This window comes from Oncorhynchus clarkii, chromosome 24, assembly GCF_045791955.1.
Source record: "Oncorhynchus clarkii lewisi isolate Uvic-CL-2024 chromosome 24, UVic_Ocla_1.0, whole genome shotgun sequence".
Classification (NCBI taxonomy): domain Eukaryota; kingdom Metazoa; phylum Chordata; class Actinopteri; order Salmoniformes; family Salmonidae; genus Oncorhynchus; species Oncorhynchus clarkii.
This window is the reverse complement of record NC_092170.1, coordinates 41,740,889-41,766,467: the sequence shown is the minus strand read 5'-3', so window position 1 is coordinate 41,766,467 and position 25,579 is coordinate 41,740,889. Positions and strand designations below refer to the sequence as shown.

At 50.4% G+C, this 25,579-nt stretch overlaps 1 protein-coding gene across 1 annotated transcript in view; it reads right to left on the bottom strand.

The window, feature by feature from the left end:
* Positions 1 to 25,579, bottom strand: part of LOC139382850 (ubiquitin carboxyl-terminal hydrolase 32-like) — an 80,951-nt gene that overhangs the window by 26,460 nt on the left and 28,912 nt on the right. Inside the window, exons 5-16 of the mRNA XM_071127090.1 lie at positions 23,344 to 23,503; positions 18,097 to 18,228; positions 16,937 to 17,044; positions 15,647 to 15,762; positions 14,114 to 14,176; positions 13,660 to 13,743; positions 13,487 to 13,548; positions 13,086 to 13,188; positions 12,404 to 12,605; positions 10,451 to 10,638; positions 9,396 to 9,536; positions 2,338 to 2,497 (exon numbers count right to left, since the gene is read on the bottom strand). Of these exons, the coding sequence (XP_070983191.1) occupies positions 2,338 to 2,497; positions 9,396 to 9,536; positions 10,451 to 10,638; positions 12,404 to 12,605; positions 13,086 to 13,188; positions 13,487 to 13,548; positions 13,660 to 13,743; positions 14,114 to 14,176; positions 15,647 to 15,762; positions 16,937 to 17,044; positions 18,097 to 18,228; positions 23,344 to 23,503 (1,519 nt within the window). The remainder of the gene's footprint in view (positions 1 to 2,337; positions 2,498 to 9,395; positions 9,537 to 10,450; positions 10,639 to 12,403; positions 12,606 to 13,085; positions 13,189 to 13,486; positions 13,549 to 13,659; positions 13,744 to 14,113; positions 14,177 to 15,646; positions 15,763 to 16,936; positions 17,045 to 18,096; positions 18,229 to 23,343; positions 23,504 to 25,579) is intronic.

Below are 25,579 nucleotides of genomic sequence, written 5' to 3'. Positions count from 1 at the left end.
CACAGTGCCTCTGTGCTGAGCTCTGTCTCACAGTGCCTCTGCGCTGAGCTCTGTCTCACAGTGCCTCTGCGCAGCGCTCTGTCTCACAGTGCCTCTGTGCAGCGCTCTGTCTCACAGTGCCTCTGCGCTGAGCTCTGTCTCACAGTGCCTCTGCGCAGCGCTCTGTCTCACAGTGCCTCTGCGCAGCGCTCTGTCTCACAGTGCCTCTGCGCAGCGCTCTGTCTCACAGTGCCTCTGCGCAGCGCTCTGTCTCACAGTGCCTCTGCGCAGCGCTCTGTCTCACAGTGCCTCTGCGCAGCGCTCTGTCTCACAGTGCCTCTGCGCAGCGCTCTGTCTCACAGTGCCTCTGCGCAGCGCTCTGTCTCACAGTGCCTCTGCGCAGCGCTCTGTCTCACAGTGCCTCTGCGCAGCGCTCTGTCTCACAGTGCCTCTGCGCTGAGCTCTAATGTCTCACAGTGCCTCTGTGCTGAGCTCTAATGTCTCACAGTGCCTCTGTGCAGCGCTCTGTCTCACAGTGCCTCTGCGCAGCGCTCTGTCTCACAGTGCCTCTGCGCAGCGCTCTGTCTCACAGTGCCTCTGTGCAGCACTCTGTCTCACAGTGCCTCTGCGCAGCGCTCTGTCTCACAGTGCCTCTGTGCAGCGCTCTGTCTCACAGTGCCTCTGTGCAGCACTCTGTCTCACAGTGCCTCTGTGCTGAGCTCTAATGTCTCACAGTGCCTCTGCGCAGCGCTCTGTCTCACAGTGCCTCTGCGCAGCGCTCTGTCTCACAGTGCCTCTGTGCTGAGCTCTAATGTCTCACAGTGCCTCTGTTGCAGCGCTCTGTCTCACAGTGCCTCTGTGCAGCGCTCTGTCTCACAGTGCCTCTGTGCAGCGCTCTGTCTCACAGTGCCTCTGTGCAGCGCTCTGTCTCACAGTGCCTCTGTGCAGCGCTCTGTCTCACAGTGCCTCTGTGCAGCACTCTGTCTCACAGTGCCTCTAGCCGCGAGAAGTAAGGGTGGCATAGCACAGGGGCATTGTCATGCTGAAACAGGAAAGGTCCTTCCCAAAACTGTTGCCACAAAGTTAGAAGCACAGAATAGTCTAGAATGTTATTGTATGCTGTAGCATTGAGATTTCCCTTCACTGGAACTAAGGGGCCTGAACCATGAAAACCAGCCCCAGACCATTATTCCTCCTCCACCAAACTTTACAGTCAGCACTATGCATTTGGGCAAGAAGCATTCTCCTGGCATCCGCCAAACCTGGACCAGTCCATTCTAATATCTTGATTAGGGCTGGACCAGTCCAGTTTAGGGGCATGATTAGGGCCGGTACCAGTCCATTTTAAGGGCATGATTAGGGGTGGACCAGTCCATGAAAACAGCATGATTAGGGGTGGACCAGTCCATTAAAAACAGCATGATTAGGGGTGGACCAGTCCATTAAAACAGCATGATTAGGGGTGGACCAGTCCATTAAAACAGCATGATTAGGGGTGGACCAGTCCATTAAAACAGCATGATTAGGGGTGGACCAGTCCATTATAACAGCATGATTAGGGATGGACCAGTCCATTATAGCAGCATGATTAGGGCTGGACCAGTCCATTATAACAGAATGATTAGGGGTGGACCAGTCCATTATAACAGCATGATTAGGGCTGGACCAGTCCATTATAACAGCATGATTAGGGCTGGACCAGTCCATTATAACAGAATGATTAGGGGTGGACCAGTCCATTATAACAGCATGATTAGGGGTGGACCGGTCCATTAAAACAGCATGATTAGGGCTGGACCAGTCCATTAAAACAGAATGATTAGGGCTGGACCAGTCCATTAAAACAGCATGATTAGGGCTGGACCAGTCCATTAAAACAGCATGATTAGGGCTGGACCAGTCCATTAAAACAGCATGATTAGGGCTGGACCAGTCCATTATAACAGAATGATTAGGGCTGGACCAGTCCATTATAACAGAATGATTAGGGCTGGACCAGTCCATTATAACAGCATGATTAGGGCTGGACCAGTCCATTATAACAGAATGATTAGGGCTGGACCAGTCCATTATAACAGAATGATTAGGGCTGGACCAGTCCATTAAAACAGCATGATTAGGGCTGGACCAGTCCATTATAACAGAATGATTAGGGCTGGACCAGTCCATTATAACAGAATGATTAGGGCTGGACCAGTCCATTATAACAGAATGATTAGGGCTGGACCAGTCCATTATAACAGCATGATTAGGGGTGGACCAGTCCATTATAACAGAATGATTAGGGGTGGACTACAGTAGTAGTGTTTGTTGGCTCCTAGCAGGCTGTCTCTCTTTCTTGCTGCAGGCTTACGTTACCTCTGGGGAGATGCTGGGGGAACATTCTCAGGCTGGTCATACCCATGTTAACCCAGATGTTGGACTGGGGGGTGCGTGTGGCGGGCTGCTGCCGCAGGAAGAGGAGGTAGCGTGGGAAGAGCTCCAGCTCAGCACGGCCTGTTTTCGTCTGCTGGATCACCTGGAAAAAAAGGACAGGAGGAAAAGCATTGCATTCAACAATTACCTCGAAGGGCTGTACCCTAACTTCAGGTGTACGTACGTACGTGCGCGCGCGCGCGCACACACACACACACACACACACACACACACACACACACACACACACACACACACACACAACTAAAAAAGTTCACAATAGTTTGAAAATCGCTCGAGCTAGACCCAGTCCTCAAGCAGACCATCTATGGCACAAGTGTCAATCTCATTCCACCGAGGGCAGAGTGTCTGCTGGTTCTCTCTCCTCCCTTGTCCTTAATTGATGAATTAAAGGTCACTAATTAGTAAGGAACTCCCCTCACCTGGTCATCTAGGTCTTAACTGGAAAGGAAAACACTAAAACCTGCAGACACTAGACCCATGAGTTTGACACCCCTGATCTATGGTTCAGTGATAGTGTGAGGGATGGTTGTGTTGTGGTCTATCTATGGTTCAGTGATAGTGTAAGGGTTGGTTGTGGTCTATCTATGGTTCAGTGATAGACCACAACACAACCATCCCACACACTATCACTGAACCATAGATAGACCACAACACAACCATCCCATACACTATCTATGGTTCAGTGATAGTGTAAGGGATAGTTGTGGCAGTCATGACATTTTGTCAGCTGATTATTGTCATGTAAAAGACAGTGTTTTTCTGCCATGCGTAATATGCGTTAGGCTATGTATTATATAATGGCACAACCATTATTGTAACTCAGGTTTTTTTCCCCCCCAGGCTCAGAAGCTTATGAATATGCATAAACAAATATGCTAATGGATGTTTTGAGCGAATCATTAGAAAGCTCTGTCCATTTCGTTGTGATAGGCTTAGAAACAACATCCACAACGACCATGTTTACCACTCAGTTTCAACCTGTTGTTGAACTTCTTTCTTCAAATGAATCATTAAACAGTTGGGTGTGTTTTAAAAGCATGCTACTGTTTTAAATAAGTGCTTGATGAGATTTTCCATCTTATTTGCATTGATGTCAGAGTGGTTAGAGAGAGCCCTGACTACCAGGCCATTAGGACCTGATGGTAGTTAGAGCCCTGAGTACCATGCCATTAGGACCTGATGGTAGAGCCCTGAGTACCAGGCCATTAGGGCCTGATGGTCGTTAGAGCCCTGAGTACCAGGCCATTAGGACCTGATGGTAGAGCCCTGAGTACCAGGCCATTAGGACCTGATGGTAGAGCCCTGAGTACCAGGCCATTAGGACCTGATGGTAGTTAGAGCCCTGACTACCAGGCCATTAGGACCTGATGGTAGAGCCCTGAGTACCAGGCCATTAGGGCCTGATGGTCGTTAGAGCCCTGAGTACCAGGCCATTAGGACCTGATGGTAGAGCCCTGAGTACCAGGCCATTAGGGTCTGATGGTCGTTAGAGCCCTGAGTACCAGGCCATTAGGACCTGATGGTAGAGCCCTGAGTACCAGGCCATTAGGACCTGATGGTAGAGCCCTGAGTACCAGGCCATTGGGGCCTGATGGTAGTTAGAGCCCTGAGTACCAGGCCATTAGGACCTGATGGTAGAGCCCTGAGTACCAGGCCATTAGGACCTGATGGTAGAGCCCTGAGTACCAGGCCATTAGGGCCTGATGGTCGTTAGAGCCCTGAGTACCAGGCCATTAGGACCTGATGGTCGTTAGAGCCCTGAGTACCAGGACATTAGGACCTGATGGTCGTTAGAGCCCTGAGTACCAGGCCATTAGGACCTGATGGTCGTTAGAGCCCTGAGTACCAGGCCATTAGGACCTGATGGTCGTTAGAGCCCTGAGTACCAGGCCATTAGGACCTGATGGTCGTTAGAGCCCTGAGTACCAGGCCATTAGGACCTGATGGTCGTTAGAGCCCTGAGTACCAGGCCATTAGGGCCTGATGGTAGAGCCCTGAGTACCAGGCCATTAGGACCTGATGGTCGTTAGAGCCCTGAGTACCAGGTCATTAGGACCTGAGGGTCGTTAGAGCCCTGAGTACCAGGTCATTAGGGCCTGATGGTCGTTAGAGCCCTGAGTACCAGGCCATTAGGGCCTGATGGTCGTTAGAGCCCTGAGTACCAGGCCATTAGGGCCTGATGGTCATTAATACTACCAATGTATGTCCAGACTGCATAAGAGGAGATTACAGTAACTCAGTAATGGTCACGTGGAATTGTTCTGCGCCGTCAGGACGGTAATACGGTCACCGCAACAGTCCTAGTTGGGGTCGTGTTGTGGTCCATAGTGTGAGGGGTGGTTGTGTTGTGGTCAATAGTGTGAGGGGTGGTCGTGTTGTGGTCCATAGTGTGAGGGGTGGTCGTGTTGTGGTCCATAGTGTGAGGGGTGTTGTGGTCCATAGTGTGAGGGGTGGTCGTGTTGTGGTTGAGTTGTGGTCCATAGTGTGAGGGGTGGTCGTGCTGTGGTCCATAGTGTGAGGGGTGGTCGTGTTGTGGTCCATAGTGTGAGGGGTGGTCGTGTTGTGGTCCATAGTGTGAGGGGTGGTTGTGGTCCATAGTGTGAGGGGTGGTCGTGCTGTGGTCCATAGTGTGAGGGGTGGTCGTGTTGTGGTCCATAGTGTGAGGGGTGGTTGTAGTCCATAGTGTGAGGGGTGGTGTGGTCCATAGTGTGAGGGGTGGTCGTGTTGTGGTCCATAGTGTGAGGGGTGGTCGTGTTGTGGTTGTGTTGTGGTCCATAGTGTGAGGGGTGATCGTGTTGTGGTCCATAGTGTGAGGGGTGGTTGTGTTGTGGTCCATAGTGTGAGGGGTGTTGTGGTCCATAGTGTGAGGGGTGGTTGTGTTGTGGTCAATAGTGTGAGGGGTGGTCGTGTTGTGGTCCATAGTGTGAGGGGTGGTCGTGTAGTGGTCCATAGTGTGAGGGGTGGTTGTGGTCCATAGTGTGAGGGGTGGTGTGGTCCATAGTGTGAGGGGTGGTCGTGTTGTGGTCCATAGTGTGAGGGGTGGTCGTGTTGTGGTTGTGTTGTGGTCCATAGTGTGAGGGGTGATCGTGTTGTGGTCCATAGTGTGAGGGGTGGTTGTGTTGTGGTCCATAGTGTGAGGGGTGTTGTGGTCCATAGTGTGAGGGGTGGTTGTGGTCCATAGTGTGAGGGGTGGTGTGGTCCATAGTGTGAGGGGTGGTGTGGTCCATAGTGTGAGGGGTGGTCGTGTTGTGGTCCATAGTGTGAGGGGTGGTCGTGTTGTGGTCCATAGTGTGAGGGGTGGTCATGTTGTGGTCCATAGTGTGAGGGGTGGTGTGGTCCATAGTGTGAGGGGTGGTCGTGTTGTGGTCCATAGTGTGAGGGGTGGTCGTGTTGTGGTCCATAGTGTGAGGGGTGGTCGTGTTGTGGTCCATAGTGTGAGGGGTGGTCATGTTGTGGTCCATAGTGTGAGGGGTGGTGTGGTCCATAGTGTGAGGGGTGGTCGTGTTGTGGTCCATAGTGTGAGGGGTGGTCGTGTTGTGGTCCATAGTGTGAGGGGTGTTGTGGTCCATAGTGTGAGGGGTGGTCGTGTTGTGGTCCATAGTGTGAGGGGTGGTCGTGTTGTGGTCCATAGTGTGAGGGGTGTTGTGGTCCATAGTGTGAGGGGTGGTCGTGTTGTGGTTGTGTTGTGGTCCATAGTGTGAGGGGTGTTGTGGTCCATAGTGTGAGGGGTGGTCGTGTTGTGGTCCATCGTGTGAGGGGTGGTTGTGTTGTGGTCCATAGTGTGAGGGGTGGTCGTGTTGTGGTCCATAGTGTGAGGGGTGGTTGTGTTGTGGTCCATAGTGTGAGGGGTGGTCGTGTTGTGGTCCATAGTGTGAGGGGTGGTTGTGTTGTGGTCCATAGTGTGAGGGGTGGTTGTGGTCCATAGTGTGAGGGGTAGTCGTGTTGTGGTCCATAGTGTGAGGGGTGGTCGTGTTGTGGTCCATAGTGTGAGGGGTGGTCGTGTTGTGGTCCATAGTGTTGTGGTCCATAGTGTGAGGGGTGGTCGTGTTGTGGTCCATAGTGTGAGGGGTGGTCGTGTTGTGGTCCATAGTGTGAGGGGTGGTCGTGTTGTGGTCCATAGTGTGAGGGGTGGTCGTGCTGTGGTCCATAGTGTGAGGGGTGGTTGTGTTGTGGTCCATAGTGTGAGGGGTGGTCGTGTTGTGGTCCATAGTGTGAGGGGTGGTCGTGTTGTGGTCCATAGTGTGAGGGGTGTTGTGGTCCATAGTGTGAGGGGTGGTCGTGTTGTGGTTGAGTTGTGGTCCATAGTGTGAGGGGTGGTCGTGTTGTGGTCCATAGTGTGAGGGGTGGTCGTGTTGTGGTCCATAGTGTGAGGGGTGGTCGTGTTGTGGTCCATAGTGTGAGGGGTGGTTGTGGTCCATAGTGTGAGGGGTGGTGTGGTCCATAGTGTGAGGGGTGGTTGTGTTGTGGTCCATAGTGTGAGGGGTGGTCGTGTTGTGGTCCATAGTGTGAGGGGTGGTCGTGTTGTGGTCCATAGTGTGAGGGGTGGTTGTGTTGTGGTCCATAGTGTGAGGGGTGGTTGTGTTGTGGTCCATAGTGTGAGGGGTGGTGTGGTCCATAGTGTGAGGGGTGTTATGGTCCATAGTGTGAGGGGTGGTGTGGTCCATAGTGTGAGGGGTGGTCGTGTTGTGGTCCATAGTGTGAGGGGTGGTCGTGTTGTGGTCCATAGTGTGAGGGGTGTTGTGGTCCATAGTGTGAGGGGTGGTCGTGTTGTGGTCCATAGTGTGAGGGGTGGTCGTGTTGTGGGTCCATAGTGTGAGGGGTAGTCGTGTTGTGGGTCCATAGTGTGAGGGGTAGTCGTGTTGTGGTCCATAGTGTGAGGGGTGGTCGTGTTGTGGTCCATAGTGTGAGGGGTGGTCGTGTTGTGGTCCATAGTGTGAGGGGTGGTCGTGTTGTGGTCCATAGTGTGAGGGGTGGTCGTGTTGTGGGTCCATAGTGTGAGGGGTGGTTGTGTTGTGGTCCATAGTGTGAGGGGTGGTTGTGTTGTGGTCCATAGTGTGAGGGGTGGTTGTGGTCCATAGTGTGAGGGGTGGTCGTGTTGTGGTCCATAGTGTGAGGGGTGGTTGTGTTGTGGTCCATAGTGTGAGGGGTGGTTGTGTTGTGGTCCATAGTGTGAGGGGTGGTTGTGGTCCATAGTGTGAGGGGTGGTCGTGTTGTGGTCCATAGTGTGAGGGGTGGTTGTGTTGTGGTCCATAGTGTGAGGGGTGGTCGTGTTGTGGTCCATAGTGTGAGGGGTGGTTGTGGTCCATAGTGTGAGGGGTGGTCGTGTTGTGGTCCATAGTGCGAGGGGTGGTCGTGTTGTGGTCCATAGTGTGAGGGGTGGTCGTGTTGTGGTCCATAGTGTGAGGGGTGGTTGTGGTACATAGTGTGAGGGGTGTTGTGGTCCATAGTGTGAGGGGTGGTCGTGTTGTGGTCCATAGTGTGAGGGGTGGTCGTGTTGTGGTCCATAGTGTGAGGGGTGGTTGTGGTCCATAGTGTGAGGGGTGGTTGTGGTCCATAGTGTGAGGGGTGGTTGTGGTCCATAGTGTGAGGGGTGGTTGTGGTCCATAGTGTGAGGGGTGGTTGTGTTGTGGTCAATAGTGTGAGGGGTGGTCGTGTTGTGGTCCATAATGTGAGGGGTGGTTGTGTTGTGGTCCATAGTGTGAGGGGTGTTGTGGTCCATAGTGTGAGGGGTGGTTGTGTTGTGGGTCCATAGTGTGAGGGGTGGTTGTGGTCCATAGTGTGAGGGGTGTTGTGGTCCATAGTGTGAGGGGTGTTGTGGTCCATAGTGTGAGGGGTGTTGTGGTCCATAGTGTGAGGGGTGTTGTGGTCCATAGTGTGAGGGGTGTTGTGGTCCATAGTGTGAGGGGTGGTCGTGTTGTGGTCCATAGTGTGAGGGGTGTTGTGGTCCATAGTGTGAGGGGTGGTTGTGGTCCATAGTGTGAGGGGTGGTTGTGGTCCATAGTGTGAGGGGTGGTTGTGGTCCATAGTGTGAGGGGTGTTGTGGTCCATAGTGTGAGGGGTGGTCGTGTTGTGGTCCATAGTGTGAGGGGTGGTCGTGTTGTGGTCCATAGTGTGAGGGGTAGTCGTGTTGTGGTCCATAGTGTGAGGGGTAGTCGTGTTGTGGTCCATAGTGTGAGGGGTGGTCGTGTTGTGGTCCATAGTGTGAGGGGTGGTCGTGTTGTGGTCCATAGTGTGAGGGGTGTTGTGGTCCATAGTGTGAGGGGTGGTCGTGTTGTGGTCCATAGTGTGAGGGGTGTTGTGGTCCATAGTGTGAGGGGTGTTGTGGTCCATAGTGTGAGGGGTGTTGTGGTCCATAGTGTGAGGGGTGGTTGTGGTCCATAGTGTGAGGGGTGGTTGTGGTCCATAGTGTGAGGGGTGGTTGTGGTCCATAGTGTGAGGGGTGTTGTGGTCCATAGTGTGAGGGGTGGTCGTGTTGTGGTCCATAGTGTGAGGGGTGGTCGTGTTGTGGTCCATAGTGTGAGGGGTGGTCGTGTTGTGGTCCATAGTGTGAGGGGTAGTCGTGTTGTGGTCCATAGTGTGAGGGGTAGTCGTGTTGTGGTCCATAGTGTGAGGGGTGGTCGTGTTGTGGTCCATAGTGTGAGGGGTGGTCGTGTTGTGGTCCATAGTGTGAGGGGTGTTGTGGTCCATAGTGTGAGGGGTGTTGTGGTCCATAGTGTGAGGGGTGTTGTGGTCCATAGTGTGAGGGGTGGTCGTGTTGTGGTCCATAGTGTGAGGGGTGTTGTGGTCCATAGTGTGAGGGGTGTTGTGGTCCATAGTGTGAGGGGTGTTGTGGTACATAGTGTGAGGGGTGTTGTGGTCCATAGTGTGAGGGGTGGTTGTGTTGTGTGTCCATAGTGTGAGGGGTGTTGTGGTCCATAGTGTGAGGGGTGGTTGTGTTGTGGTCCATAGTGTGAGGGGTGGTTGTGGTCCATCCGTACCGGTCGTGGCAGGCTGAGGTTGGCTCCATACCAGTGGAACAGCGCCCTCCACACCGGCTCTGGCACCGTCTCAAAGTCCCTGCCTGCCACCAGCTGTAAGGATTGGTTCAGCCGGCCTCCCTCCATGGTCAATGAGGGGGCCTGAGGGGGGGTACAGGAGAGAGACAGGGGGTCAGAGGAGGACACGGATAAAACACATTACATTCTCCTCCACTACTGAAGATGGATATACACAGGACATGCCTAATGTCTGGCCATATCGTCACAGAGCTCAGAGATAAGACCATGGACAGGAGGACAGAGAGAGACAGACAGAGAGAGACAGACAGACAGAGAGAACCAGACAGAGAGAACCAGACAGAGAGAACCAGACAGAGAGAACCAGACAGAGAGAGACAGAGCCCAAATTTGAAACCCTTATTCAAGGTTTCAGAGACCTCTCTGATGAGAATAGGCTACCTGTCCTGTTGGGGGAGGACGCATAGAGCTGTGGGTTGGCAGCGCACTATAAGACGAGGGACAGTGTCTGGCAGACCAATAAACATGCACATGTCCTCTTTGCCATTGTTAATTGTATGGTTATTTTTACCCTTGGTTATTGTTGTTACTGTTGTCCCGTTGACAATATTGATTGTTATTATTAATTATGTTAATATTGTAAATCTCCAAAGTAAGCTTTGGCAATATGTACATAGCTACGTCATGCAAATTGAAGACAGAGCGAGACAGACAGACAGACAGACACGGAAACAGACAGACAGAGACAGATAGAGACACAGACAGACAGAGACACACACAGACAGACAGCGACACAGACAGACAGACAGACAGACAGACAGACAGACAGACAGACAGACAGACAGACAGACAGACAGAGACACAGACAGACAGAGACACAGACAGACAGAGACACAGACAGACAGAGACACAGACAGACGGTTGGATGGAATAAAAACGTTTTCTCCTTGAACTTAAATCAACAACTTGATGTTGGAAAATGTACAAGACAATGTATTAGATGTAACCACTATATAATATAGGGGGCAAACACACACCTTCATGGGGTCTGTGTTGACCAGGGGCGTGTTGTCGATGGCTCCAGGCCTCTGAGCTGCCAGATGGGACTGAGAGAGGGAGGGGATGTGGCCGTTGTCCCCCGAGAAACACTGGTTGTTGTCTGACACGTGGTGTTGCCGGGCAAAAGAGGTCTCTGTGGCTGAGGGGCCGGCCTGGGGGGTCACCACTGAGGAGGAGGAGGGGGGGGGGGGGGGGTGATGGCATCAGAGTAACACACTTTACAGTCAGTTTCAAGTACAGGAACACTGTACAGTCAGGTTCAAGTACAGGAACACTGTTCAGTCAAGTTCAAGTACAGGAACACTGTTCAGTCAGGTTCAAGTACAGGAACACTGTTCAGTCAGGTTCAAGTACAGGAACACTGTTCAGTCAGGTTCAAGTACAGGAACACTGTTCAGTCAGGTTCAAGTACAGGAACACTGTTCAGTCAGGTTCAAGTACAGGAACACTGTTCAGTCAGGTTCAAGTACAGGAACACTGTACAGTCAGGTTCAAGTACAGGAACACTGTTCAGTCAGGTTCAAGTACAGGAACACTGTACAGTCAGGTTCAAGTACAGGAACACTGTTCAGTCAGGTTCAAGTACAGGAACACTGTACAGTCAGGTTCAAGTACAGGAACACTGTACAGTCAGGTTCAAGTACAGGAACACTGTACAGTCAGGTTCAAGTACAGGAACACTGTTCAGTCAGGTTCAAGTACAGGAACACTGTACAGTCAGGTTCAAGTACAGGAACACTGTACAGTCAGGTTCAAGTACAGGAACACTGTACAGTCAGGTTCAAGTACAGGAACACTGTACAGTCAGGTTCAAGTACAGGAACACTGTTCAGTCAAGTTCAAGTACAGGAACACTGTTCAGTCAGGTTCAAGTACAGGAACACTGTACAGTCAAGGTCAAGTACAGGAACACTGTTCAGTCAGGTTCAAGTACAGGAACACTGTTCAGTCAGGTTCAAGTACAGGAACACTGTTCAGTCAGGTTCAAGTACAGGAACACTGTACAGTCAGGTTCAAGTACAGGAACACTGTTCAGTCAGGTTCAAGTACAGGAACACTGTTCAGTCAGGTTCAAGTACAGGAACACTGTACAGTCAGGTTCAAGTACAGGAACACTGTACAGTCAGGTTCAAGTACAGGAACACTGTACAGTCAGGTTCAAGTACAGGAACACTGTTCAGTTAGGTTCAAGTACAGGAACACTGTACAGTCAGGTTCAAGTACAGGAACACTGTACAGTCAGGTTCAAGTACAGGAACACTGTACAGTCAGGTTCAAGTACAGGAACACTGTACAGTCAGGTTCAAGTACAGGAACACTGTTCAGTCAGGTTCAAGTACAGGAACACTGTTCAGTCAGGTTCAAGTACAGGAACACTGTACAGTCAGGTTCAAGTACAGGAACACTGTTCAGTCAGGTTCAAGTACAGGAACACTGTTCAGTCAGGTTCAAGTACAGGAACACTGTTCAGTCAGGTTCAAGTACAGGAACACTGTTCAGTCAGGTTCAAGTACAGGAACACTGTTCAGTCAGGTTCAAGTACAGGAACACTGTTCAGTCAGGTTCAAGTACAGGAACACTGTACAGTCAGGTTCAAGTACAGGAACACTGTACAGTCAGTTTCAAGTACAGGAACACTGTTCAGTCAGGTTCAAGTACAGGAACACTGTTCAGTCAGGTTCAAGTACAGGAACACTGTTCAGTCAGGTTCAAGTACAGGAACACTGTTCAGTCAGGTTCAAGTACAGGAACACTGTACAGTCAGGTTCAAGTACCCTTAGAGGGGATGTAAAAGGTTAAAACTAGTTTATAAAAACAGTAAATCATTAATTGATACGTAGTTTATAAATACTTAATAAACAGTTATAACCCATCATCTGAGGTTATAACATTGTGCACAGCGCTCCCTAGTGGCCAGTCTGGTCACTGACCTGTGCTTTGTGTCTCTGTGGCTTCAGAGACGCTGAACACAGCATCAGGGGACCTCTCCTCTGAGGGGCTGGCTGGGCTGGGGACCCCCAGACCTTCACCTACCCCTGGCTCCAGGGGGGCAGGCTCGACGGTGGCAGAGGCCTGAGGATTCCTCAGAGAGGAGAGGACAGAGGGCTGATCCACCAGGATGGACTTGTGGTCCTGGGGAGAGAGAGGAGAGGAGAGGATGGTCAGTAACCTTGGTGTGTTGTGATTATCATATTCTGCTCTTCAACTTAAGTTAGGCTTCCCAAACGACACCCCACTCCCTACGTAGGGCACTTGGCACCCTATCCCCTACGTAGGGCACTTGGCACCCTATCCCCTACGTAGGGCACTTGGCACCCTATTCCCTATGTAGTGCACTTGGTACCCTATTCCCTATGTAGTGCACTTGGTACCCTATTCCCTATGTGGTGCACTTGGTACCCTATTCCCTATGTAGTGCACTTGGTACCCTATTCCCTATGTAGTGCACTTGGTACCCTATTCCCTATGTAGTGCACTTGGCACCCTATTCCCTATGTAGTGCACTTGGCACCCTATGTAGTGCTCTTGGCACCCTATCCCCTATGTAGCGCACTACATTTGACCCCACGGGCCCTGGTGTCATTTGGGACGCAGATTTGGACTTCCACTCACATATTTGACGTGGTCCTTCCACAGCTTCCACCACTGGCTGGAGATGAGGAACCTGTTCTCCCCAGGCTGAAGCCCACGTCTGGCCTCTCTGTCCAGCCACCCCCTGAACACACACACACACACACACACGCACACACGCACACACACACACGCACACACACGCACACACACGCACACACACGCACACACACGCACACACACGCACACACGCACGCACGAACACGCACGCACGAACACAAACACACACGAACACACACGAACACACACACACACACACACACACACACACACACACACACACATGCACACGCACACGCACACAGACACACACACACGAGATTGCAGAGCTTTAAAAAGTGTAGAGGTGTACAACACAAGAGTTCATCGTGAGATGTTTATACCTGATGATTTGTCCCTCCTCTTCAGGAGTAGCAGGCCGAAGGCCCAGGACAATGTGGGACACCTGCAGAAAACACACACAGAAAGTAAACTACAAAACAGAGACACACACACACACCTGGAACAAACCACAAAATTAATGTGTGTGTGTGTGTGTGTGTGTGTTTTTTCTGACCTGGAACAGCAGGTTGAGGAACTCGTTGGCCAAAGCGCTCTTCACACTCCATATTTGGTAGTCCTCTAGGGTCAGGTGACCCAGCTGTGTGTGCGGGGGTCAAAGGTTAAGTCAAAGGTTAGGGTCAAATACAACAAGGACTAAATGTCAGTGGACAGCAGTCGCATTATGAGAATTATAGTCCCAACCACATTACAGACATAAAAATACAATTACATTTTTTATTTATTAAGCAAGTCGTTAATAACAAATTCTTATTTACATTGACGGCCTACCGGGGAACAATGGCCTTGTTCAGGGGCAGAACGACACCTTGTCAGCTCGGGGATTCGATCCAGCAACCTTTCGGTTACTGGCCCAACGCTCTAACCACTAGGCTACCTGCCGCCCCTCCACTCTAACCACTAGGCTACCTGCCGCCCCTCCACTCTAACCACTAGGCTACCTCTCTCACCTTGGTCGTGTCGTGCATCTTCAGGATTCCCTCCACTATGTCCGACACGTTGGTGAGCAGCTCCTGAAAACAGGACAATAAGAATCAAAACTGAGGTGACTTATCAAACCCAACCACCTCCAACACACTAGCCGTTTAGCCTGTATCCCAGCAGTACTTCCAGGGAGTGTGTCTGTGTGTCCACCAGGCTTAGGAGTATACCGTATACCGAGGTATTTGGAAAAAATCCACGGGATACCGTCAAAACTTATTTAGTTGAAATTTTTCAATAAATGTGAATATTTATAGCTACTTATTTAAGTTCAAACCTGCAGGCAATACGTTAGGAGATTAAAGATCTTAATTTCATGTGTCACATCATTTTAAATTATGAAGCTCACTGTAGTTCCCCGGAACAGTTGAGCCAGTCAACCTGGTTGTTTGTAAATGTCACACGGGGGAGAAAGTGGGAGCTGGTGAATCCATAGAGGTCTTTATCTACTGGCGAGTCTCTCTGTTGTGATGAAGTTACACTCGTGTACAATTCAATACTACATGTTTACCATCAGATAGATATCTTAGAATGGCTTTCTACCAGAAAGACCAAGAGCTCTGGATGAGTTCTTTCCCCCTGTAGCGTTTCTTCCTCCTGCGTGCTCCCTCCTCCTCCTCACCCTCCCCTGCTCTGTGTACACATGCTGCTCTTCCTTCAGAAAAGCATCACAACTTAGTTCATTTGCACTAATTTCTCTCATTCACCCTCGTTTGTGAATGTCCACACGACAAAAATAACCTTCAGGTTAGCTGCTAGCTATGCTTGTATAACTTTAAGAGCTGGATGTGCCCATCTTTGCAATTAGTTAGTTTGTTTTAGCTCGTTAGCATTTAGCTAACAGCGTTTATTTGATTTCACTATTCGTTTGTGTGAATTTTGTTGGGTATTCTGGTAAAAGAGGCGCAATGGGCTTTTCTTGCGTTTTTAGCGCCCCCTTGTGTGCTACGCCAGTAATACCGTAAATTCCGGGATGAGAGAAGGACGGTATGACGATATAAAAATGTGGATACAACCAAAGCCAAGTGTCCACCAGTACTCAAGGGGAGCGTGTGTGACTACCAGTACTCACAGGGAGTGTGTGTGTGTGACTACCAGTACTCACAGGGAGTGTGTGTGTGACTACCAGTACTCACAGGGAGTGTGTGTGTGACTACCAGTACTCACGGGGAGTGTGTGTGACTACCAGTACTCACGGGGAGTGTGTGTGTGACTACCTGTACTCAAGGGGAGTGTGTGTGTGGCTACCTTTACTCACATGGAGTGTGTGTGACACTACCAGTACTTACAGGGAGTGTGTGTGACTACCAGTACTCACGGGGAGTGTGTGTGTGACTACCAGTACTCACAGGGGGTGTGTGTGTGACTACCAGTACTCAAAGGGGGTGTGTGTTTGACTACCAGTACTCACAGGGGGTGTGTGTGTCACTACCAGTACTCACAGGGAGTGTGTGTGTGACTACCAGTACTCACAGGGAGTGTGTGTGACTACCAGTACTCACAGGGAGTGTGTGTGTGCGATTGTCTTTCCACACCTCCAGGAGTGCGACCACCATTTCATGGATTTCGTCTCGAGACAGAACCCCATCCCGGTCCACATCAAACACTTTGAAACAAACTGGGGAAACAAGAAAGATATTCACCAACTGAGTCAGCATGGTGACTAAGTCTACCTCGGACCAAACCTAGAGATCCTTCGAAGTAATCTCTGATTGGATCTTATTTTAACAAATACACCAGAGAAATATGTTTCTGCTGGTGTCTTCGTCCCAAGACATTAGCGACCGTTGCCCAGTTTGTTTGTTCATGGAGATGTGAGAAGACAAAAATCTAAGCTTTGTGACATCACAAAGAGGACCTTTCGGTTACTAGTCCAACGCTCTAACCACTAGGCTACCCTGCCGCCTCTACGCTCTAACCACTAGGCTACCCTGCCGCCTCTACGCTCTAACCACTAGGCTACCCTGCCGCCTCTACACTCTAACCACTAGGCTACCTGCCACCTCTACACTCTAACCACTAGACTACCTGCCACCTCTACACTCTAACCACTAGGCTACCCTGCCGCCTCTACACTCTAACCACTAGGCTACCCTGCCGCCTCTACACTCTAACCACTAGGCTACCTGCCGTACCTACACTCTAACCACTAGGCTACCTGCCTCCTCTACACTCTAACCACTAGGCTACCTGCCTCCTCTAACCACTAGGCTACCTGCAGCCTCTACACTCTAACCACTAGGCTACCCTGCCGCCTCTACACTCTAACCACTAGGCTACCCTGCCGCCTCTACACTCTAAACACTAGGCTACCTGCCGCCTCTACACTCTAACCACTAGGCTACCCTGCCGCCTCTACACTCTAACCACTAGGCTACCTGCAGCCTCTACACTCTAACCACTAGGCTACCTGCCACCTCTACACTCTAACCACTAGGCTACCCTGCCGCCTCTACACTCTAACCACTAGGCTACCTGCCGCCCCAATTCCTCCGTATTGTCTGCATTACTTAGATCTTAGAGTCTTAACATTCCAATATCTGCTGTCATTTCCAAGAGTGAAAATGTCATTTTAAGGCCTGATGATAATTTAGCCGACAGGGTAGATGACACACTAATGACTATTCAGAGGCAGTCGACATAAGAAGAAGACGACGAGAACAAACATCCACAGGGGAAAAGCTCTGCCTCTCTGCTTCTCTTCCACTCACATGCACCATAATGTGTGAAAGGAAGCCTTATAGGTTGGGGAAATCACTACCGACGAGAACAGATCACACAGCAGCTCTTACATTTCTGCCTCTCGGCGACGGGGCCCCGGCAACAGGCAGACAGGCCACAGGAGATCTCCTTAAAGTCGATGTGATTGTCCCGGTTCTCATCAAAGGCATGAAACAAACCTGGAAAACAAGATCAAAAAGACAAGTATGCTAAATTAGCCAAGTATGCAGAATTAGCCAAGTATGCTAAATTAGCCAAGTATGCTAAATTAGCCAAGTATGCAGAATTAGCCAAGTATGCTAAATTAGCCAAGTATGCTAAATTAGCCAAGTATGCTAAATTAGCCAAGTATGCTAAATTAGCCAAGTATGCTAAATTAACCAAGTTCTACTATAAAATGTATCTTTGTAAAAGAGAAATATCTTTGTGTGAGGGCTTGAATAAAAACAGAGGGAACTCGTCCAACCGGATCACAGTCATAAATGTTAACGTAATTTATGTATTTTACATCATGAACCACAGATTGAAATATAAAACAGAAATTCTGACAGAAACTTATAAATATTCATGGTGTTTAGTTATATATTTTTTTTTAAAAGTGCTAGACTTTTCAAAACAGAAAGCCACCCAACCCCACTGCTCGTGTTGTGAGATACATTTTTTTGTTTGTTTGAAGGAAAACATGGGGGTTTGGGCCCAGACATAGCCGCTGGGCTGGCCTTGGGGAGAGGTGTGTCTTCACACTAAAACACGCCCACTCGAAAGACACAGCCAACAGACAAGTGACAAAGTCACAAATAAAAATGGCCAATATTCTCCTGTTCAGGTCATTGTCGACGTGTTTGCCCTTATAATCAAGTTAGCCTGCTAGCTACATGCTAGCTAACGTTAGCTGCTAACCTTTGTGTGATCGACAATGCAGCTATAAGCAAAAGTTAGCACAAAAGACACCTCTTCCCAAGGCCAGCCCAGCCAAATCTGGGCTTTAATGTAGGAATCCCAAACAACATGGTCCAAAACGTTGAGAGACCTTCAGAAGGGCTCGTCATCCAAATAATCCATACACAATATGTACGTGTACAAAGTATGGCATTTAAAACATCGTTTTGTGAGTGTTTGAATGTTCATGGGTAACCGTCTGTCTGTCTGGCTGGGGAGGGGGAACCATGTTTACCAGGTCCCCATTATAATCTACCTGGCATCACAAATACACATCAGAAACATTACATACCTTCACTTAGCGAAGCGTGAATAGGAGGAGAGACCAGCGGGACAAAGGTCTCCAAGTCAAAGCGTCCGGTCCTGGACTGGGCTTTCAGCAGCCAATAGCGCTTCTCCAAGTCAATGATATCAGACTCTTCTACTGTAGGAGGAGAGAAGAAGAAAACATTTTTTTTTTAAATAATCAAAATAGCAACCAATCCACAGTGATTTTTGTAGATTCGCTGAGCATCATTTTACTAGAACACAAGTCACATGACCTAACAGTGCTAGTACATTAAGGAAAGCAAACAGTGTAGATTTCCAACCAGCCTCAGTTCATCTCTACATGGTGCTATAGGGGACTACATGGTGCTATAGGGGAGTACATGGTGCTATAGTGGACTACATGGTGCTATAGGGGAGTACATGGTGCTATAGGGGAGTACATGGTGCTATAGGGGAGTACATGGTGCTATAGGGGAGTACATGGTGCTATAGGGGAGTACATGGTGCTATAGGGGACTGCATGGTGCTATAGGGGACTGCATGGTGCTATAGGGGAGTACATGGTGCTATAGGGGAGTACATGGTGCTATAGGGGACCACATGGTGCTATAGGGGACTACATGGTGCTATAGGGGACTACATGGTGCTATAGGGGACTACATGGTGCTATAGGGGACCACATGGTGCTATAGGGGACCACATGGTGCTATAGGGGACCACATGGTGCTATAGGGGACCACATGGTGCTATAGGGGACTACATGGTGCTATAGGGGACTACATGGTGCTATAGGGGACCACATGGTGCTATAGGGGACCACATGGTGCTATAGGGGACCACATGGTGCTATAGGGGACCACATGGTGCTATAGGGGACCACACGGTGCTATAGGGGACCACACGGTGCTATAGGGGACCACACGGTGCTATAGGGGACCACATGGTGCTATAGGGGACCACACGGTGCTATAGGGGACCACACGGTGCTATAGGGGACCACACGGCGCTATAGGGGACCACATGGTGCTATAGGGGATTACATGGTGCTATAGGGGACTACATGGTGCTATAGGGGACTAAGATATGGAGCCACGTCGATGACGTCATATGTATTCATGGTTCCATTCTGATGGGCATATGGATGATGGACAGCTTTGGAACGAGCAGCACAGAGGATAGTAGTCTTTAGTAGTCGCCTGGCCCCGGATCATTAAGTAGGTTAGTTAAATTATTTTTTCCCTCCAGATTTCCTGCTTATTCCCTGATTCCAGGAATCTTCCAAAATGGATTTCTGAAAAAAATCAGGGAATTCTGGTTACCCTATCTGTAAGGGATTTAGTCTATCCAGGCTAGTCTTGAGCGGAGACCATGACTCATCCTAAAAGGCTGTGCCATGGCTCACTAGGTACACTACTATATCCACTGTTTAGTATGAAACCTGCCAGCCAGAAAGGGGCCAGTCGAACCCTGGGTTAATCCTCCCTCTCCTTTCATCACACTAATCCACAGCTAATAGGATTAACCTAAGGTTTCACTAGCTCATACTAGCCCAGACTTCACTTTCCACCACACTGCCCCATTAGCCAGTCCATACATGTCAGTCAGACAGGTTTCAAAACACAAAACAAAAATCAAGACCGCATGCCTCAATGGAACCCTAAATAGTACACTAATTTTGTAGTGCACTCATTTTGTAGTGCACTCATTTTGTAGTGCACTCATTTTGTAGTGCACTCATTTAGGGAAATCGGATCATGTTTGGGATGTATATTAAGTCACATTCACTTTCTGGCTGGAGAGGAGACCAGTCCGGATTTCCATCACAAAGCCAAGCTGGTTCCTAAGTCTCACTGCTAAGACCGACGTCCTAGTTTGCTGTCTGCATTTATAAAGACTGATGGGTCAATAACACAGTGAGACCACTGGGGGGATAATGTAGCCAGGCTAGCAGTGAAAGCTACAAATTGGGATGTACGTGGGGATTGATAGGGGCTATTTCTTTCTTCCCCCCCCCCCTAAGGTTTATTCCTAGAACAGCCAGCCTCAGCAGAGTTCAGTTGACTCTGTGGAGAGAGTTCAATCGGTGTGTGTGTGTGTTCAATATGAAGACCGATTGAGAAAGAGAGAGAAAGTGGAGAGGTCAAGAGGACCGATTTGAAAACAAATAAGCACCAACTGCTTCAGTGGTTCAATAATATATTTTTTTTACCTCGGTCCTTCCCTGAAACATCCGACTTAAACAAATAGAGAACATAACCTGGGGTGAGAGAGGAAGAGGAAGAGGGAGAGAGGGGAAGAGAGGGTATGGAAACGGCATGGGGGAAGTAACAGTGGACAGATTAATGATTGAGAAGCATGGAGTGGAGTTTGGGAGGGGGGGGGCAGAAGTGTGTGGTGGGGCCCGTCATGGACTGACTGAATGCCCCTTTAAGTAGAACAGCTGAACAATAGTAAATCCTCCATAAACAAACAAGCATGCACGTCATATGCACGTACGTACACACACACACACACAACAAATAAAACCTCAAATAAAAAAGGTCCTCAAACTGGTCTTTCAGAAATACACCAGTAAAGTCCATGTATCAATCCCAAACACTAAACAAAGCTGAATGAAAGCTATTTGTGTTGTGTTTACTGAACGCAGGCCAGCGTGGGCAAGCCTAGCAGTGATTAGGGCAGTGGTAAAGGCCTGGTTGGGACTAGCAGCAGAGCTGAGGGGGAAGAAACACCTGCTCATCTTGTTGCTGTGTGTCATTACTCAGCCTGCCTGACATTGCTAATCTATAGAACTATTTCTCTCTCCTATGGATCGGCTCCAGGACCAGCTAGCTCCCTGACCGGCTGGCTGGCTCCAGGACCAGCTAGCTCCCTGACCGGCTGGCTGGCTCCAGGACCAGCTAGCTCCCTGACCGGCTGGCTGGCTCCAGGACCAGCTAGCTCCCTGACCGTCTGGCTGGCTCCAGGACCAGCTAGCTCCCTGACTAACTGGCTGGCTCCAGGACCAGCTAGCTCCCTGACTGACTGGCTGGCTCCAGGACCAGCTAGCTCCCTGACCGGCTGGCTGGCTCCAGGACCAGCTAGCTCCCTGACCGGCTGGCTGGCTCCAGGACCAGCTAGCTCTCTGACCGGCTGGCTGGCTCCAGGACCAGCTAGCTCCCTGACCGGCTGGCTGGCTCCAGGACCAGCTAGCTCCCTGACCGGCTGGCTGGCTCCAGGACCAGCAAGCTCCCTGACCGGCTGGCTGGCTCCAGGACCAGCTAGCTCCCTGACCGGCTGGCTGGCTCCAGGACCAGCTAGCTCCCTGACCGGCTGGCTGGCTCCAGGACCAGCAAGCTCCCTGACCGGCTGGCTGGCTCCAGGACCAGCAAGCTCCCTGACCGGCTGGCTGGCTCCAGGACCAGCTAGCTCTCTGACCGGCTGGCTGGCTCCAGGACCAGCTAGCTCCCTGACCGGCTGGCTGGCTCCAGGACCAGCAAGCTCCCTGACCGGCTGGCTGGCTCCAGGACCAGCTAGCTCCCTGACCGGCTGGCTGGCTCCAGGACCAGCTAGCTCCCTGACCGGCTGGCTGGCTCCAGGACCAGCAAGCTCCCTGACCGGCTGGCTGGCTCCAGGACCAGCTAGCTCCCTGACCGGCTGGCTGGCTCCAGGACCAGCTAGCTCTCTGACCGGCTGGCTGGCTCCAGGACCAGCTAGCTCCCTGACCGGCTGGCTGGCTCCAGGACCAGCTAGCTCCCTGACCGGCTGGCTGGCTCCAGGACCAGCTAGCTCCCTGACCGGCTGGCTGGCTCCAGGACCAGCTAGCTCCCTGACCGGCTGGCTGGCTCCAGGACCAGCTAGCTCCCTGACCGGCTGGCTGGCTCCAGGACCAGCTAGCTCCCTGACTGGCTGGCTGACATGCCTCATCCCCTTGTTTGCTAGCTCCCTGACTGACTGGCTGGCTCCAGGACCAGCTAGCTCCCTGGCTGACTGACATGCCTCATCCCCTTGTTAGCTAGCTCCCTGACTATGCCGGGAATAGGGTGCCGTTTGCGACGCACCAATTAGCTTAGCACTATTTCAGGACATGACTCTACTGGCTAGTTTAGACTGATCTCTTTAATTGCTTGCTGTTTGATTTTGTTAAAAAAAAAAAAACGGTATTTTGTTCTTAAACAAGAGTCTACACATCTCTATGACTGACTAGCCAGACATACAGAGAGAAATTAATTGCCTTCTGCGTTTGGGACTCATGACAAGTGAGTTTATACATAAACTCTCCAAATGTACACTTCTACAACCCGGAAGATAGTGAGAAGATTACACAGTAAATACAACCACTAACTTACACCAACTATCGGCTCATTACTAAGACACACTTGTCAGTGTTGACCCCCCCCCCCAAATGGCACCCTATCCCCTACCAAGTCCACTTCATTAGGGAAGAGGGTACCCTTTTTGGGGGACGCTGACCCTCAACTACAGGAGGTCCATTTGTACCCACCTAGAGGCGCGACTCTGTCAGAGTGGCAACAGAGGTACCATACCATATTCCACCACGCGTGCCCCGAGACGTGCCGACGGGCCTGGCGTACACCATAGTAGTCTCCACAGGACACACGGCTAACAGCTCGGGAAAACCACAGCACGACAACTCACTCATGCCATCCTGTTCTAATAGTATTCCATTAATATCCCAACCGACAAGACTGTTTGTCCGTCATGGCGTCTGCTGTGTGTGTGTCCGGTCGTGGACGGTCCACATGAGTCTTAGCCAAGAGTGAGGTGGTTGTGTAGGTAGAGTATGTTCTGGAAAGTCCGTGCACACCTCACGGCCAGAGCGTGCACACACACACACTCTCTCACACACACCTCTCACAGAGTTAAGAGGATAATCTGTTAGTGGGTAGAAGCAGATTACGAGCCGTCTGAAGGTACTCTCTCTGATTGGCAGCAAAGATCTCTCCTGCTCTCTGATTGATCTCAGGATAGAAAGCAGCTAAGATCTTTGATTGGTCTAAGACGGGCAACATGGTAAGATCTTTCTTTCCAATTAACAGAGAAAGAGAGAAGGACTTGAAAAGACAGAAAGAGAACTTGACAAATACCAAATAACATGAAATATGTGCACATAACAAAAACGGTCAGTATAGGGTAGGGTGTTAGGGGTCAGGGTAGGGTGTCAGGGATCAGGGTAGGGCGTCAGGGATCAGGGTAGGGCGTCAGGGATCAGGGTAGGGCGTCAGGGATCAGCGTAGGGCGTCAGCGTAGGGCGTCAGGGGTCACTCACAGTGTGTGACTCCGGCCAGAGTCTGGTAGAAGGTGGGCGTGTCGCTGTCGTCTGTGAGGGTGACACACACGCCTCCGGAGAGCAGCCAACGGGAGAAGGTGAACGCCTCCGTGTTCTGAAGGAGCCAGTTCTTAAAGCGCTCATAGTTGACTTTCTCCCCCTGAGACAAAACAAAACACATCAACAACAAAGCATTGGGACTCCCGGGTGGCTAACCACTGCAGCGCCAGCTGTGCCATCAGAGACTCGTCCGGGTTAGGGAGGGTTTGGTCGGTAGGGATGTCCTTGTCTCATCGCGCACCGGCGACTCCTGTGGCGGGCCGGGCGCAGTGCGCTCTAAACCAAGGTCGCCAGGTGCACGGTGTTTCCTCCGACACATTGGTGCGGCTGGCTTCAGGGGTTGGATGCGCGCTGTGTTAAGAAGCAGTGCGGCTTGGTTGGGTTGTGTATCGGAGGACGCATGACTTTCAACCTTCGTCTCTCCCGAGCCCGTACGGGAGTTGTAGCAATGAGACAAGATAGTAGCTACTAACAATTGGATACTACGGGGAGAAAAAGGGGTCAAATAAATAAAAAAAAAACATTAAATCGGTAGCTAAATACTTAAACGGGTGAGTACTTGACAAAAAATAGTATTGTTGGGGAGACGGACACAGAGTAGCGTTTATATTATAAGGTTGAACGCGGCTGCCCGCCTGCGTGCCTCTTGCCACTTACCAAAACAAAAAAACAAGTGCAAGAGCAGTGAATAAAAGGGGCAAACTGTGATCGGTATATACATTGTTGGGGCTTTTAATGAATGACATACACCCTAACCTATTGATTTGGTATTGTTTGAACTGATGTACTGGGCCGTATGCACTTCCCTGCCACAGCAGGCAGTGATGCAACCATGTATTTTTAGTAATGGTGAACTATAAGAGATAGGGGACTAAGGCTAGCTAAGACTATCATGCTGCTGAGAGAGGGGACTAAGGCTAGCTAAGACTAACATGCTGCTGAGAGAGGGGACTAAGGCTAGCTAAGACTATCATGCTGCTGAAGGAGGGGACTAAGGCTAGCTAAGACTAACATGCTGCTGAAGGAGGGGACTAAGGCTAGCTAAGACTAACATGCTGATGAGAGAGGGGACTAAGGCTAGCTAAGACTAACATGCTGATGAGACAGAGGACTAAGGCTAGCTAAGACTATCATGCTGCTGAAGGAGGGGACTAAGGCTAGCTAAGACTAACATGCTGCTGAGAGAGGGGACTAAGGCTAGCTAAGACTAACATGCTGATGAGACAGAGGACTAAGGCTAGCTAAGACTATCATGCTGCTGAAGGAGGGGACTAAGGCTAGCTAAGACTAACATGCTGCTGAGAGAGGGGACTAAGGCTAGCTAAGACTATCATGCTGCTGAGAGAGGGGACTAAGGCTAGCTAAGACTAACATGCTGCTGAAGGAGGGGACTAGGGCTAGCTAAGACTATCATGCTGCTGAAGGAGGGGACTAAGGCTAGCTAAGACTAACATGCTGCTGAAGGAGGGGACTAGGGCTAGCTAAGACTATCATGCTGCTGAAGGAGGGGACTAAGGCTAGCTAAGACTAACATGCTGCTGAAGGAGGGGACTAGGGCTAGCTAAGACTATCATGCTGCTGAAGGAGGGGACTAAGGCTAGCTAAGACTAACATGCTGCTGAAGGAGGGGACTAGGGCTAGCTAAGACTATCATGCTGCTGAGAGAGGGGACTAAGGCTAGCTAAGACTAACATGCTGCTGAAGGAGGGGACTAAGGCTAGCTAAGACTAACATGCTGCTGAAGGAGGGGACTAAGGCTAGCTAAGACTATCATGCTGCTGAGAGAGGGGACTAAGGCTAGCTAAGACTAACATGCTGATGAGACAGAGGACTAAGGCTAGCTAAGACTAAAATGCTGCTGAGAGAGGGGACTAAGGCTAGCTAAGACTAACATGCTGCTGAGAGAGGGGACTAAGGCTAGCTAAGACTAACATGCTGATGAGAGAGAGAGGACTAGGGCTAGCTAAGACTAACATGCTGCTGAGAGAGGGGACTAAGGCTAGTTAAGACTATCATGCTGCTGAGAGAGGGGACTAAGGCTAGTTAAGACTATCATGCTGCTGAGAGAGGGGACTAAGGCTAGCTAAGACTAACATGCTGCTGAGAGAGGGGACTAAGGCTAGCTAAGACTATCATGCTGCTGAGAGAGGGGACTAAGGCTAGCTAAGACTAACAT